General features: G+C 40.8%; 1 protein-coding gene across 1 annotated transcript in view; it reads left to right on the top strand.

The window, feature by feature from the left end:
• The window catches only part of CFAP46 (cilia and flagella associated protein 46), an 86,065-nt gene extending 72,551 nt beyond the window's left edge, over positions 1-13,514 (top strand). Inside the window, exons 51-61 of the mRNA XM_077930405.1 lie at positions 825-1,018; positions 1,811-1,975; positions 2,412-2,482; positions 3,244-3,304; positions 4,014-4,049; positions 4,815-4,914; positions 6,484-6,596; positions 7,773-7,854; positions 8,872-9,008; positions 9,930-10,013; positions 12,870-13,514. Of these exons, the coding sequence (XP_077786531.1) occupies positions 825-1,018; positions 1,811-1,975; positions 2,412-2,482; positions 3,244-3,304; positions 4,014-4,049; positions 4,815-4,914; positions 6,484-6,596; positions 7,773-7,854; positions 8,872-9,008; positions 9,930-10,013; positions 12,870-13,000 (1,174 nt within the window). The 3' untranslated portion in view covers positions 13,001-13,514. The remainder of the gene's footprint in view (positions 1-824; positions 1,019-1,810; positions 1,976-2,411; positions 2,483-3,243; positions 3,305-4,013; positions 4,050-4,814; positions 4,915-6,483; positions 6,597-7,772; positions 7,855-8,871; positions 9,009-9,929; positions 10,014-12,869) is intronic.
• Positions 13,515-17,180: the final 3,666 nt, after the last annotated feature.

Here is a 17,180-nt window from a genome sequence, read left to right as displayed (position 1 = left end):
TATCTTGGCTCACAGGCAGAGGTACCTAGCCTCCCCCGAGGCAATTGAGCGAGATACTGTGTTTACCATCCGTCTGCGACTGCCGGCAGGCTAGGTAAACAAACCCGGCGATTCTTCTCATTAGTCGTGAGAAAAACACACCCTCTGCTTTCCTCTTCTTCTCTCCTCCCCTGCATTCTCCCAGGGAGGGAAATGAGACAGACAGGAGTCCTTTTACATGTCTTTTTATTCCTGTCTCCAGCAGTACATAGAAATGTGACTGCACCCTTCAGTCTCCATTAGGAGAGTCACAACACTCCGCCCCTGTACTTCCAGTACAGGTCAGATGACACTCTGAGCTAACATCCGGTGCTCAGTACAGAGAAAAGACTCCACCTTTTCTCCAAGAGTACATCTGCAAACCACAACATCCTGTTTTGCATTCCAGCCATCTGGAGCTGGCTTTTGCCTTGGTGCTTTTTCCTGACAATTTTTTCAGGCATTGGCAGTGTCACAGTTAGGTATCTTCGTCCAGTAGCCAACACTGCCAGTGATGTGCTTGGTTCATCTTGGTCCCTGTAGCACCTGCTGCCTGGAGGTAGAAGCATCATCTGTAATTTTATACCAATCTATTCAGGTCTTTGGAACAATCAGAACTATGCAAGTCTATATTAACCTTAAGTAAAACTATGAGAATGTGTGTTTCTCTTGTATGATAAAGCCAGGTGAGTTCTGCTTTTCCTGTTGCAGGTAATATGAAACTGCAAGTATTTGATTCCTGTTACTGTTCTTTAAAAAATTATATGCTGTACAATATTTTTAAGACCTGGTCTTTGTCTCCTCAGGCCAAGTCCAGCAGTCTCTCCAGCTGATTCAGGAAAAGGTAAAGGTGACTCAGGTAAAACTAAGGCAGGTGACTCAGGAAAAGGCAGAAAAGGTAGTCCAGGAAAAACTAAAGCAGATGGCTCAGGAAAAGGCAAAGCAAGTGAGGCAGGGAAAGCAAAAACTAAAAATAAGGAGAAAGCCACTACAGCTCCAGGTATGTCTTAAGTTCTAAAGCATATATATAGCGTCAGATGATCCAATAACATTATCTTCTTGATAAATAGTTTGCGACAAAATTTCAAAGTATAAAGTATTGTATTCTCAGGTTTGCATAAGTTATCTGTGATCTCTGTAATTATGCATTTTCAAAGGCAGATTGTTTTGTTTATATTTAACCATGATGACAAACCATTGCATGCTTGTGAATCCTCTTCCCATTTCCCAATAGTCCATGCATGTTGGGAGGGCAATAGAAATTTCCTTTCCTGGTTTATGCAAACCATAGGTTGCTCACAAACCAGAAACCAGAAGCCCCAATAATGGTTTCATCCTATGGTTTGAGCAAATTACAGATTTCTAGGTATGGATGAGGCAATGAACTATGGTTTGCCTCAATCTAGGAGCAGACACTTCTAATCTCCTCCCTTTGCATGTGCAAGAAGCAAGAGAGAAAGTGTGCAAACCCAAGACTCAGTTTATTGTGCTTTAATGTAGCCATTATATTTGGGTGTAGAAAGAAATGTTGACTTCTGATTAATTCATGGCACTGGCTACCTCCGAACCAAGAAGTCCTATATTCTGCATGGTTTTCCCAGGGGCTTCCCAAATGTGTGTGTGTGTGTGTGTGTGTGTGTGTGTTTAAAGACTTCATTTATCTCTTCGTCTTAACTGGGGATGAAAACAGCGTCAGTTTATCTGAGCAGAAGCAAAAAATGCTTCCCATTTAAGAACAGTTGTTATTCTTTTATTGAGAATTATTTTTCTTCCCCATTTTTCCTACATTCAGCTGGCATTGAAGATATAGGAGAATGCATAATACTACTTTTGGACAAATGTCTTTTGGAATTTCCTTTGGAGGGTCTGAATATCTTTCAAGAAAAGACAATAAGTTCTGTGTCCAGAGACTTTTCTCTCCAAATGTTCTACAACCGCTTACATAAAGACGAATCAGGTACAGACAAGTTTTTATATATTTGAAAATATAATGTTAGATAGATAGATATAGACTTTGAATCCCTTTTTGATGTTAGTTGGTATCACGATAATATATTTTACATTTCTGCTTAGGGAGCAGCCTTGTACCTCACCATTAACTGTCTCAGCGTCCCTTCCAGTTCTACAATTCTACAATTTTATGATTCTATTATTCTTATGTAGAGACTCCTGTGAAAAAGTATTGTGGTGTTTGAACCTGTGTATACAATCAATGTTAGAATGCAAATGTTGGTTATCAGAAGAATTACTTGTAATAAGCCTTCAGACGATCTCTGCAACTCACATATATTGATGACCATGAGAAGTATGTCAATCTCTGGAAAACATGGCAGGGATTAGGGAGAGGGTGTCATATCTTATTCTAAGGATGATTGTGCTTTTAACATTTTCAGAAAATGAGTTCAAAAAGGATGGGAAAAAAGAATCAAGACCAAAAGGTGAACACAGAAAGAGTATGAAAGTAGTAAGTATATATTTTTGACGATATCTGATGCATTTCTAAGCTGTATCATAATGCCCTGTTCAAGATACAAAAACTCTGCAACTTTCTAGTAGTTTAATTTTAATTTTAATATGCATATTAGTGAAGCAGTTGTATTATGCATTGTGTTTGCATGTATCCTTGTTTTGTCTTGTTATACCTTTTGTTACAAAACAAGACCTATCAGTCCAGTAGGTTCTAGAACATGTAATGGAGGAAACACAATCTAGTCCTTCAGCTCAGGCATCCAGATGGTTGGCCAGCTCTGGTTGGACTCCAGCTCCCATCACCCTTAGTCAGGGATGATAGGACTTGTTGTCCCACATCTGTTGTCCCACAGATTGTCCACCCCTGCTTTAGACAGGAAGGTCTGAGATATGGAGGCTGTTTCTGTTCTTCCTCCTTCACCTCCCCTATGCGTTCCTATTATGTCCAAGTCTTAATCTTAGGAAAGGGACTACAATAGGAGAAAACAATCAAGAAAGTCCTAACAAATATGGGGGGGGGGGGGGGAGAATATAATTTATTTCTACCTTGGGCAGCCGTGAGCAATCCATGTTATTATGACAAAAACAGTGTTATGCGGTATTGATGGATGCTACTTAGGATTCCAGTCCTGAGCATGCTTGCCAGAGGGTGAGTCCCAATGGAGCATATTAGGTTTTCATTCTGAGAAAAGAAGTTAAGAATTGTGCTGTGGGTGTTCTTTCATACTAAAGCTATGACTGTTTCTTATTCAACAGCCTAACCTTAACCGTGTTCTGCCACCCAACTGCCTTCCAATTGATATACATAATGTTAAATGTATCCTTTCAGAAGCTATTGATTAGCAAATGGAATACTTAAATCATGAGTTTTACATCCGAGCTGCCCGTTCCCTTGAGCTCAGCAATCGAGCCACATCACTGCTACTGTCTATGTCAGTTACTGAATCGTCTTCAGAGCTAGGAAAGCTTGTAGGGCAATCAGACTGACTTCCCTATGCCAGCTACTACTACTACTGTTGTTGCTACTAAATTCTACAGTATTGCAAGTGTCAAAGTGTATAGAAAGTGTCTAGCTTTCAGTTTGCTAACCTTTACAGTCGAGAGGAAATGGTGTGGAATTGGTGTGAGAGAGACCTTTGGACAGTAGAAAAGAATACTTGCTTTCTAGACAATACTTAAGCTGCAAAGATGGAAGGGAAGCTGTATCATCGTGTGAGAGGACTAAGGAGGTCAAGCAATGGCCTTGGGAAAGAGAGCTTGGATGCTACTGACTTAGGAAGGGTAAAGAGTTTGCTTAGGCACAAAAGTGGGGGCCTGGTAAGCAGAAGGAGGGAACTGCTGGTGGTGATTTCTTCAGGGAAGATATCGAAAAGTGATACATTAGGATTGGATGTTGAGGGTGCCACTGGCTTTGTTTCTGGTTCCTGCACCCAATCGAAACTGGAGGCGGGGGGAGGATTTGTATGTAGTTAATTATATTTAAAATTGACACCCCTCATTTGCATGTTCTTAATGGTATGTCTCAGATGTTGTGGATCCATATAATGATGTAAGAGAAAGAGGTAAAGTTTGTACATTATAACTTGTTTGCCATTACAATAGCTGTAGTAGAAAGCAACCTAGAACTCTATTTTCTTTTTTTTAACACCACTGAAAACATTTTCTAACACTGCGCACCTAATATGTAGAAGTGGCTACAGTTTATGGCTGAAAGAGAATGACCTGGTTTTATTTTATATATGAAAGAAAGTCATTTTTTAAAGGTCCTCTTTTTGCATGCAGAAAGCTCCATATGATAACTGTTATATCTGAAAAAGTTGGTGTTGTAGTCTTGCGTTGAACAAATCATCCTGCTGCCATAGGCAAGCAAGCAGGCTGGCAGAGGAACGACAGATCACTCTGAGCCTACTCCTTCAGCCTGCTTGGTTAGTGTGCTAGTTGTGGAAAGAGAAAAATCCTTCCTCTGCAACCAATATGGAAACAAAGCAGCTAGCGGAGAAGAATCTAGACCCTCCTCTAATAGTCCACTGGGTAGAAGGCACCTAAAAGAAAAACTAAAAAACAAACAAACCCTACTCTCCTAAGTTGCTAGAAGCCTGCATTTCCAGTCTTCCAGTCTTCTGTGGTCAGCATGAAAACACAGACTACTGCCCTGTTAGCAGGCTAGTAACTTTTTTTTTTTTGGTAGGCTACTAACCTTTGTAGGCTTATTTACGAAGCTACTGTAATACTCTTTTTTAAAGCTACAGCTGCTTAAAATTATACAGAGTGGGTGGGTGGGTGTGTAAGCACTGGAAAACCCTAATGATAAAAAATTGTATGCTCAGAATCAGATAATCCTGCACAAAAATTTAAGACACTCCTAGAGAAATTTGAGCCGTTTACACTCCGTTGGGATGGAATTATGGGTAACACGCAATTTGCAAGGTATGTAAGTTTGTTTCTCATTAATTTTGCACATTATTATTTTTTTAGTACCTAAACAGATGCCTACCGGTAATATGTTTGTTCATCTGCTGCTAGTAAAGAAGTCAAAACAAGGCTGTTGTGGGGAGAGAATCCAGCCAAAATTTAGTCGCTTTCAGATCCCACTGATTGCAGTGTGTGGTTTAAGAAATTTTCCCATTGAAAAGAATGGGGCTTAAACTTGCTCGACCTTTGTGGTTTCTTAGTTTAGAAAAATGCTGAGTAAGGAATGACCTGGGATAGGTGGTACGGAGACAGTGGATACAGAGACATTTTTTCTTCCTTTTTCATTACACCAGAACTCAGGAACACCCAATGAAGCTAAACGCTGGAAGCTTCAGGACAGACAAAAGAAAGCATTCTTCACACAGCACATAGCTTAACTATGGAATTGACTCCCACAAGAGGCACTGGTGGCCACAAACTTGGATGACTTTAAAAGATTAGTCAAACTCAGCCCATAGCTGCTAACCCTGATGGCTGTGTTTTAGCTCCACAGGCAGAAGCAGTCAGTTGCTGCAAACTGCAGGAGGGGAGAGAGCTTTCTTGCATTCCTCTTTCCATAAGCATCTGGTTGGCCATTGTGAGAATGGGATGCTGGATGTGGCGCCATTGGCTTGATCCAGCAGGCTCATCTTACCTTCTTAAGCCCGAGCGTGTCGGTCCTTTGCAATAAAAATAACCAAAGGAAGAAAAGTAACAGGGAACAGTGGGCAGCTCCTTTCAGAATTTAGAAAGCACGTGCACAGGCATGCCCTTATACACTTAATACAGATACTCTTCCTATCTGTAAAAATAGAATTCTAAATTATTTTCCTCTTCATGCACAGTTCGTATAGTAGCAGGGGGTAAGGTGGAGTGGGGTGGCAGCATTCACCTGACCGCCAGACAGCATCTTGCTGCTGCTTACTGGGAGATGGGGGACAGCCAGGTCAGTGCAGTGCAAGTGCCTCTCTGATGCTCCCAGTGGTGCATTTGCTCTGTGCTAACCTTGCCACTGCTTCCCCACTACTCCTCTCTGCCTCCTGATAAACAGCAGCAATACAGCCATCTCGAGGTCAAGTGAGTAGCTGTGCTCCACCACACCATCTGTTGTTGCTTTTCCAAGTACAGTCGTACCTTGGATCCCGAATGCCCTGGAACTCGGACGTTTTGGCTCCCAAACACAGCAAACCCAGAAGTGATTGTTCCAGATTGTGAATGTTCTTTGGGAACCCGAACATCCAACGGGGCTTCCGCGGCTTCTGATTGGCCGCAGGAGCTTTCTGCAGCCAATCAGAAGCCATGATTTGGTTTTCAAACATTTTGGAAGTCGAACAGACTTCCGGAATGGATTCCGTTTGACTTCCAAAGTACGACTGCATTCCTGGCACTAGGGCACATAGTTGATGAAAACTGATCATATTTCTTTAAATGTAATGTTTTCTAGAGCTGAGCTACTTAAAGTAGCAGAACATCATGCTAATACAAATTAATAGCATACAGTGCAGACTAAAGTTTTGACTGTTCTTTTTTCCCTCCCCCTTTCAGTCAAGCAGACTGGGAATACTTACTGAACAACTGCAGTGCATTTATCTTCTCTGGACTGGCAAGATTTCTCTTATATACATTACTTGAAAGATTAGTTGCTATGAATATCCCAGGTGATTTTATGAAGCTGAAAAAGGCTGTTTGCTTTCCTTGCAGATCATAACAAAATTCTATTTACTCAGATTGAAATATGTGGTTTTATTATTACAAGTGTTAGATCAGCTTTCTGCAAAAGTTGTCATTCAAAGGTGATTTAATTTGTGGTCCCTGTGCAAATCACATTATTAACACAAAAGCTGCTGTAAGCATGGTTTCTTCTTACATAGCATAGGTAAAATCAGAAGCTTGGGCACCCAAATTGGACCTCATCCCCTTGTCAGCTTTTGTTTTTCTGGAATTGGGAGTACCACTGATGTAGGGAAGAAGGAGGCACAGCATGGGCCTCTCTCATGTGGCCTGGGAATTTTAAGGTGTCAGAAAGGAGCCATTAGCCGCTCCCACAGCATGAGATTTACATCAGATGGGGTACTTACAACCCTGTATTGAGGGGGGTCATCCCTTGAGGCACACTTTCTGAATAATGGAGCAAATTTCTGTTCCATGGAGTGGTCTTGGGATGATGTGCCTTAACAACTGACTGTTCAACACTGCACAGTTTTATTATATATTGGTGGCAGTACTAGCAAGGCAAACAGTGAATGGCTGAGACCTGAAACAAAATGTGGCCCTTTGCAGTGCTCCCATTCACTGTTCCAATGCGTCAGCCATGCTTCTTCAACATTCTATATTTTGTTCCACAGCCACTGCACCAGGCTTTCTGTTACCTACCCCTGGTTGGTCAGCATTCCACAACCACTGAGCATGCTCAGTCCTTATTGACTGTTAGGGAGTTGTTCCCTTAAGGTCTTTTATCAAGGTTTTATCAAATACTTCTTGAAACCTTGGGGTTCCCAATGTCCATCACTGCCTCCCCTGATTTCTGCCTAAATTCCACTGCCCCCATGTCACACACCATACCATTTTGGATAATTTTACAGGGGTCTGCAGTGAGGAATGTGGAATATTAAAGCCTTGTTAGACAAGCAATTTTCTGCTCATGTATGTTTGGATTGAAAATGCTACTTTTGTGCTGTACTTTTGTACTGTTTTATTGTTGTTAGCCACCCTGAGCCCGGCTTCGGCTGGGGAGGGCGGGATATAAATAATTTTTTTTTATTATTTATTATTATTATTATTATTATTATTATTACTAAAGTATAATATTCATATTATTGCTTCCCTTCCCACAGAGTGTCAGTTGGTGATACTTTCAGACCTCGTGCATTCAAAACCAAGTACTGCACGAGTGATAAACCTTGATGGGTTTAAAAGGTAAGAATGGCATAAGTTTTAAAGTCATTCTGTCCAAGGCAGTCCTCTACTCCAAAGTAAGTACCACTGAGTTCAATGGAACTTACTCCCAGGAAAGAGTGCATAGGATTGCAACCTAAATTCCTCATTCCTTGCTGTCAAAAATGGCTGCTCACCCAGTCCCAGGGTGGGCGATGATTACAGCCCATCATGGCAGACTCGGGCCCCAGAGAGCTATGCTAGGCAGGCAGCCCCCCGGAGTGATGAGTCTTTGCCGCCACACAGTTCAAACCGGCTAGTCCAGGTGGGTGTGGTAAGGAAGCAGACCAGAGTGGAGCAGGCTTTGCTTCTGTCCGCCCCCTAAAGGCCAGCTAAACCCGATCTCAGGACCACAGTCCCTATATGTTTTATGCCCTGTTTCTCTCCACCTGGCTTGGGGCGGGGCCTGACAGGCTCCATAAAGAGTGCTGCTGCTGCTGCTGCCGGGCAGAGAGGGCTCTGTTTTTGTTTTGTTTTTTAAATTGCTTTTATTTTTTATCTACGTCATTTTAAATTGTGATATTAATGCTGTCTTCTTAGTTTTAGATTTTATGATTTATGTGGAAATTGTTTTCCATTTGGTTGTGTACCTTTTGATGTGTTTTATTTATTGTTTATGACTTTTGTTATGTTGGTAATTATGCAATTCTTGTCATGTTGTAAGCCGCCTTGAGCATTGTTTTAACTATGGAAAGGCGGCATACAAATAAAATGGTGATGGTGATGGTGATGATGATTTTGTATTTAAATTGTTATTAAACTTATTTCTTGTAAGACGCAAAGAGAACTCTATAAAGATACTGTAGAAAATAAATAAAATATTTAATGCCGGACATGCTGGTGAGAAAAAGATAAGAAAAAATGCAGTTTACTTTCTATTCTAGTGAACTGATAAAATTTGAATGAACGGGTTTTGTCTCTTTTGTTCAGGTCATTTAAGAATGTCTGTACCTGTAATTTTCATTCATTGCATTTCTTTTTTCTTTTCTTTTTTTTTAGCTCTGTACGCCTCTCTCTGGAAAAGCCAACAGAGACAACAATCTTTCTGAGCCTTGCTGGAGTGCGTTCTGTCATAGCTAACCAATGGTATACGACGCTGGAAGAGAATGCGACAAAAATGGAAAGCTTATGTGAAAGTGTGTAATAGCAAACTTCATAAAACAGCTGAGCCTAATGCCTTTCTTGTCAATGGTGACGTTAGTGTTCATGCTTAGATGTGAACAAATGAAGCTTCTATACTCCGATGAAAATAGGGATGTCCTATTCCATCATCATCATTTTATTATTTATACCCTGCCCATCTTACTGGGTTACCCCAGCCACTCTAGGCAGCTTCCAACATATATAAAAACATAATAAAACATTTAAAAGCTTCCCTATACAGGGCTGCCTTCAGATGTCTACTATAGGTTGTACTTATCTCCTTAGGTCACATAACTCCATACTCTCTGACGACAATAGGGATATCCTACCATGCCCTCCAACATTTCTCCAATGAAAAGAGGGACTTCCTAAGGAAAAGTCGGACATTCTGGGATTGGATCAGAAACCATGACTTCTGCTTCTGTAAATCCTGGACTGTCCCTGGAAAATAGGGGCATTTGGGGGTCTGTACTCATGAAAGGCCTAGAGCAGTGGGAACATGCTCCCAATCCAAATTTGTGCCTTGGTCTGGTTTCCTATCAAAACTCCCCCAGCTTCTATTTGTCCCAAATAGTACTTACGTTTTGCAGCAAATAGCAGCTGGGGAACAACTTTTTGCAAGAAGGCAGGACCTTGATGTGATAAGGAACACATTCTAATTGGGGCTTCAGTATTGCTTTTTATTGAAAACAAATGTGACCAATTTAACCTCAGTTCTTAAATGTGTGCATAATCTGAAGTATAATCTGAAGTCCACAGGATTTCAAAAGGCCACTGATTTCAGTGGGCTTACATACACCTAACTCTGGTTAAGACTGAGCTGTCATTTGCAAATGTAGAAGAAAACTGCAGGTTTCGCTTCCGTGTTTTGTTTTGAGTGTGTTCAGTTATAAAACTACTATGTTTCTTTGCAGATTTTATCAAAGTAGGCAAAACAACTGGACAGGCTGTTCGTTTTATTCAAAGGAGTAAGAGTGCTGTGGATGAACCTCCTAAAAGTAAGATTTAAAAGTTTTTAAAATAAAGTACACAGACTTAAGTGTGAACAGATCAAAATCTTCCACCATTTTCTTCTCACCATTTTCTTATTTGATTAAAATGCCATTATATTGTATATTACAAGCACCGGAACTGCTGAGCTTGCTGGTAGAAATGGTATCACTCTCATCTAAGCAATTTGCTAACCTCATATTGAAGACACCAAGCGGGGTTTTAAAAAACACATACTGAAAGATGCATATATTTAAAAGAGTGTGTGTGAAAAAGAGAGAATGAAATGTCTCCCATAAGGAAGGTATTGTTCTTCCCCAAAGGAGCATATCCGTACATAGCTCCAGTGCTAAGAACAGTTGCTCCTCTGAATACTGGGTTTGTGCTGAGCCATCAAAATAACCGAATTATATTTCTATACACAGCTGTAATGCCAACATTTTTCCTATTTACTTACTACAAAAAAGGACTCAAAGGTCCAAGCTAAATGTGGCACAGGAGATCCAGAATTAGATTCTCTCACAGTTGAAAAGAAATTAATGGCAGACATAGGGGTCCCAAAGCAGTCCTTGACTGTGGCAGCAGAGAAGGGAGATTAACGCCATCCCTGCTCTCTGTTTTCCTAATTAAAATTGGCTCCCCAAACCTGTTATTTGCTGCACTGGGGGAAATGACTAGAGATACTTGTAACAGGAATGTTTACTTGTCACCAGTGACCAGAGGTTTCTGTAAGTTCAAGATGGGGAAGCCTTTTGCTGTCAAAGGTTGTTGGAAGCACATTTCCCCCCTCAGAGAATTCTGAGCACTGTAGTTTGTTAAGAGTTGACTATGACTGTTTCTCTATAAGGGGTAAACTACAGTGCCTTTAAAGTTATAGTATGTATGTAGCCAGTAACAGTTTCTCTCTGTTATGGTTTCCCCACAGTTAACATTAGGATTAGCTACCCTTTGATAGTATCTAGCTTTATGGCATTTAATTCAGACAGTTCTTTAATGTTTAGCAAAGTTTCTGGTCACTAGGTTATTTTATGTGCTAATTTTAGATCTGATTACATGGAGTTCTTGGGGATTTCAGTGCTTTCTGAACACTGGTACTGTATATGAAAAATGAATATATGGATAGGCAAGTGTATATCCATATATGGTAATGCAGGTTTTGGTGTCCTCGGGTGTCTTCCCGTGTAAAAGTTGGGGTGTCTAGGCGACGTTTCGACGAGGTCTCACTCGTCATCTTCAGGCTGGTGCTTTCGGCTTCTTGTTACTGGAACAGAGCAGGATCTCAGTGTTTGAGTTCCTATAAATACTGTTGAGGAGGTGTGGCCTCTAATGTTCTGGGCAGAGAGGAAGTTCCCAGGCTAGTGGCCCTCCTTCCTTATATCAAGGGCACTACAGATAAAATTAGCAAAATCCTCCATAAACACAATATCAAAACAGCCTTTTGCACCAACCAAAAAATAGCCAATATCCTCAGAAACCCCAAGGATAAAATCCAGTTGGAAAACCAAGGGGTCTATGAAATACCCTGCAAAGTCTGCCCAGCCACGTACATTGGACAAACAAACAGACGAATAAATGCACGTATCGCAGAACACAAGAATGCCGTCAAAAAAGAAGAAAAAACTTCCTCTCTTTTCCAACACATGAAAGAAACAGGACACGAAATTAATTTTGCAGATTCCAAATTGCTCTTTAACATGGAACATCACCACAAGAGAATAATCATGGAAGCCATCGAGATAGAGAAACACCCTCACAACATGAACAAGCGTGACGACACATCCCGCTTGCCAGACATCTGGAAATTAGCCCTCCCCACAAAAACTGACACCAGAGCCAGAGGCACACAGAACGCCATCACCAATCAACCACACCAGACCCAAACCCAGACCCTCTCCACAGATGAATTACAGATACCATCCAGTAGCCAAACCATGGTGGCACCTCCGGATGCTGCACCCCCCTGCAATCCCTACACAGATCTGGCTGGCACAGACCACAAAACCACAGCTCGCCCCTATACACGAAGCCAAGCCAGAGCACAACAAAATGCAGTACAACCATCTTCTCAGAAAAACTCTTCACAAAGTTCAAGAGGTCAAGACACAAAGGCTTTAGCAACTAATCCACACCTAATGACCCACCTAAGTGGTACTCAGGATACAACTCAAGAAATCACTCAAGATATCCCTCAAGTAATTAAGAAACAAAAGAAGAAAAGGCACACTAGCCTGGGAACTTCCTCTCTGCCCAGAACATTAGAGGCCACACCTCCTCAACAGTATTTATAGGAACTCAAACACTGAGATCCTGCTCTGTTCCAGTAACAAGAAGCCGAAAGCACCAGCCTGAAGATGACGAGTGAGACCTCGTCGAAACGTCGCCTAGACACCCCAACTTTTACACGGGAAGACACCCGAGGACACCAAAACCTGCATTCCTGTACCCGTGAAAATCTACGAAAGCATATATGGTAATGTATATATAGGTAAAGGTAAAGGTACCCCTGACTGTTAAGTCCAGTTGCGGACGACTCTGAGGTTGCGCGCTCATCTCGCTCTATATAGTCAGGACTAAAACTATGTTAAGAGTTGTCCTTCTCTACTATATGTAGCACCTGAACAGGCCTAAAGAGACAGGTATTTAAGCAAGTAGACATTAAAACTCTGGGCACCATTCAGCCAGTGTTAAGCCGCTTTAAATCCATTTGATGTCAATAGGAAAGTTGGGTTCATGTTTAAATCTCTTCCATTAGAAGCATTTGCTTAAAACTGCTTAACTTGAATAGGATCGTGCTCTCGGTTTCTTTAAAATATCTCTATAGCTAAAAGAAAATGTTAATTATTTGTTCTGAACTGTGTTTCTAGCGGAGCTTGATGCCCCTGAGGACAAGAAAGAAGACCAGAGAGAAAGTCCCGGTGGGCTAGTGCATCCTGCCCCACACCCATCAGCTCTTAATACCGTTTTATATGGGCTGCCCAACATGATGTTTGTGTGATTCACAACCAATTTCTTTACGAAATATGGAAAGTATGGAAATATGGAGATCTAAATATGGTTAGATGGTGAAGTTAAACTATTTTTGCTGTAGTTTGATAAAAATAAGAGTTTATAAAAGTTTGAGCTGTGCTTAGTGGCTCTTTTGAATTTAAATATGCATTAAATGTTTTTTTGCTATTGAATGTTTCCGATCTGCTCAGGACTTTTCACTGCAGATTTTGAGGCCTGTTTTCCCCCTTATGTGTACTCACAAGCTAAATTGCGTGTGTGACACTACTACATGCCGCCATAGTACTATTAGCTGTACAAATAGCACTATACTGACACCTAGTGATCACAACAGTGCATTTCAAATCAAGTTTAGTATGCTAACCTAGGAGGGAAAGTACCTGTTTGTTCCAGTTTTGTATGCTTCAGTAACCATTCATACAACCATCTATATTGACAGTAGCAGACCAACTGTGTAAATATAATGTATGTGAGGTTACAAATAAAGTGTGCTTGTTGGGTTTAGACATGTGTGTGGTGGGTCATTTATCTGAGCAATCACTGCACTCAATTTTAAGGCTTTGTTTCTCAACCAAAAAGAAATATAACACAAGGCCAGTTCTGGGGGAAATGTAGTGTGTCAGTCATTGTACTTTCAAAGATATGTCGCTGTTGGAAGCATTGCTTTGCATAGATGGATTCATATACGTTTTCAGAAATGATGTATACTTTATAACTTACAAATAGCATACAGTCGATAAGCAGTAGCATTGCTCTGCTGTATTACTTGGGTGCTTCTGCAGTTCAGTGAAAAAATGCATGTTTGGATGTACAAATAGCCTCAGATTTGAAGCTGAGCATCTGCAGTTAGAGGATCTCAGGTTGCAGGACTGTGAAAGACCTGGCTCAGAACCTAAAGTGTTTGGTCCAAGTTCTGCTGCCACTCAGGATGTGAACTAATCAATGGCGTTTCCATCACAGTCAAGGTCTTAAAGATATTGGTGAGATCTAGAAAGCCACTGGTATAAGTGCATGGCACTTTTGCTTACTCAAGAAGGGGGTGCTGAATTTCCACTGATTCTCCCCTGAAACTGCAGCACTCTCGCAATGCATCAAGCACCATTCTGAAGGGTCCCTGGCTACCAGGTAGGGATGGATGAATCTGCCAGTTTCACTTTCTCATTATTTCAGTCTTAAATTTTGTTCTCCACATTCCCCCATCACTCTGAAATTTTGTTAATGTTTGTATGGAATTTTACCTTTTTTTTTGCACAGCAGTTCCCCCTAATATAACGCATTTCAAGTGTTGTTTTCTTGAACGTATGCATTTTAATTCACCCTTTACCCTAGTGTGTGCATTTTTGTACACATTACATGGCCAGAGCGCAGCATTACAAAATGTGGAGAATTGTGGGTTTTGAAGGATGGCTTGTATTTTGGTTCATGCGTTATCTATGAAAGTGTGAATTGGTTAGGTTCTCCTTTAAATTTGAACTGCATCTGATTTCTCCCCCATATCTACTGTCAGGAATAGCTGCAGCAAAAAGGTAGACAAACGCTGTTGTATGACTGGAACTCCTCTCGGTCTTCTCTGGATCCAAGCCAATGTGCTGTTTTACTGGCAATCTTATTCGTTATTTTTCTTGTAACGTTTTAAGAATATAAAACCACATGTTGCGAACTGCAGTGATATCAGCCAAAGTTTTGAAATTAACTTTAAATCAGCATATATCTTAGAGACATTCTCCTATGGAAATTCTGCATTTTCTTTACTCTTCTGTTTCCCGGGGTTTAATAGGAAAAACATAACATCAAGAGAAATTGCAAAAATCCATTTACCACTTAATCTCCCAAAAGTTCTGAATATTTCTTTCTTAGCAATCCAGGCATGCCTGTTCCCTATGATAAATTATTTGTGTTCATTTTAAAGGCATTAACATGTCACCGGAAAATAGTATTCTTGGCTCTCCTGCTATGCTAAAGTTAATTAGAAACTGATAAGGATTTGTGGCATAGTATTACAAAATCATGACATCTGTAGCATTACTTTTTAAAAGTTCATCCATGGATATAAATAAGTGCACTTTCACTTTGCCACAGACCCCCCCACCCCCCACAAGCCAGCTTATCAGAAAAGGGAAGTCCAATAAACTTCCACTATAAAATAATGTAGCTTGGAAGCATGTATGCTTTTGCCCATCACTACGTTATCATTTCATTTTGATATTTTCCCTTGTTTCTCTTTTCAAGTTTTTTTTTTTTCAATGTAATGTTTTGGAAATAGCTTCAATCATTTGTAAAGGAACATTGTGGCTATCATCTGAAAAGGAAGAAGCCATGTTTCCTGGCAATGTTGCCTGTTCAAAATCTGCCCCCAAAATAAAAACCTGGAAAGGACCATAATTTAGAGGTACAGCTTATGGTTTGCATTCAGAAGGTCCCATAGTGAGTCACCAGCATCTCCAGGAATGCCTGCAAAATACTGCTATCTAAAACCCTGGAGAGTTGGTGCCACTCACTGTAGACCAAACTAAGGCCCGGGGGCCAGATCCGGCCCAATCGCCTTCTAAATCCGGCCTGTGGACGACCCAGGAATCAGTGTGGTTTTACATGAGTAGAATGTGTCCTTTTATTTATTTATTTGTGGGGCCTGCCTGGTGTTTTTACATGAGTAGAATGTGTGCTTTTATTTAAAGTGCATCTCTGGGGTATTTGTGGGGCATAGGAATTCATTCATATTTTTTTCCAAAATATAGTCCGGCCCCCCACAAGGTCTGAGGGACAGTGAACCAGCCCCCTGCTGAAAAAGTTTGGTGACGCCTGGTGTAGACAATACTAACCTAGAGGGACCATAGCAGCTCCTTGTGTTCCTATGAAGGCAGGTGTTACTTCTTCATGCACAGAGAGACAATAGCAACTTCCAGAACTCTGAGCAATACACTTCCTTGAAAATGTAGGTGAGCCCAAAAAAATGTCCATGCTGCCAAGCAACATCACAGAATGAGAAGGTGCAAAAGAATATAAGTTTTTAGCAACAGGTTACAGACAGTACTCATCATCTGAGAGGTTTGTGTCTTGGCTGTTTATAGTGGTTTTTGTATTTATTTTTTAAAAGGAAGAAATAAATGCTACAGCGATGAAGAAAACAGGCACCAGGCAAGCAAAGATTAAGGATGATTGTCCGTCTGCCTAACATCAAGGTATAATGAGCTAATTTGAAAGGTTGCAAATGTTCGTTTTCTTTATGCAGCTGGTGCAAAATATTTAATCTTCCAAAGTGTTTTCCCCCAAAATGTTCCCATGTATAATAGATGCTTTGGCCTTGGCAACTACGTCAGCATCCTCTGTCAAAAAGATGGATGAGTAAGTCCAAAAATTTCTTCATGGCCTGACAGCCCTACTTTATCATAAAGCACTGATAAAGAGTAATGTCCAGATCCAGGAAACTACAGACTGAGAATCTTGACTTCTTAAGCACAAGATACTGGAAATGTTTGTCAGTAATACAATAGGGGAACACGCAGAAATGCCTGGAATTTATATTTGGTGAAGGTAGTGTAGAAAGTACACGTAGTATCAAACAATCTAGAAAACCTTGAATAGATAAAAAGGCCAGCTAAAAGGTACCCCACCAGTGCAACATCCAAGAGCCAAATTTGTAATGTCTAGAAATGCACATTTGAGGATTTTTTAAAAAAAATATGAATATGAATAATACTTCACTATGCGTTCTGTTGTGACATAATTTTTGATGTAGTTACCAAATCCATAGAAAGCACACACCCTCCTTTGCCTTGAGATGGGGCCAAAAGATCAATTTTGGGATCCCATCCTAGAAGGACTGGCACATCCATAATTGAGAAAGTTGCAGGTAGTAATGTCCAGGGTGGCAATGGGGCCAAGAAGTACTGCCGCCATTGCAAGAAAAAAAAGGTTGTGTAACACTTACACATTTTTAGCTCTCTGTATTACTTATTATTAGTTATCTGGCAGCAGTCTTGTGACTACCTGGGGATGAGCCTATGGAGAAATTCTGCCCGTCAATGATATATCCACTAGCCTTTTTATGGCTTCTCAGTAAGTACTTACCCTACACAGATGCTTACATTGATTGTGTCTTAGCCCAAAATGACAGAATTGTAGAGTTGGGGGAGACCCCAAGGGTTATCTAGTTCAGTGTTTCCCAACCT

The sequence above is a fragment of the Podarcis muralis genome, chromosome 6, assembly GCF_964188315.1.
Source record: "Podarcis muralis chromosome 6, rPodMur119.hap1.1, whole genome shotgun sequence".
NCBI classification, from domain to species: domain Eukaryota; kingdom Metazoa; phylum Chordata; class Lepidosauria; order Squamata; family Lacertidae; genus Podarcis; species Podarcis muralis.
This window is presented reverse-complemented; position numbering and strand designations above follow the sequence as displayed.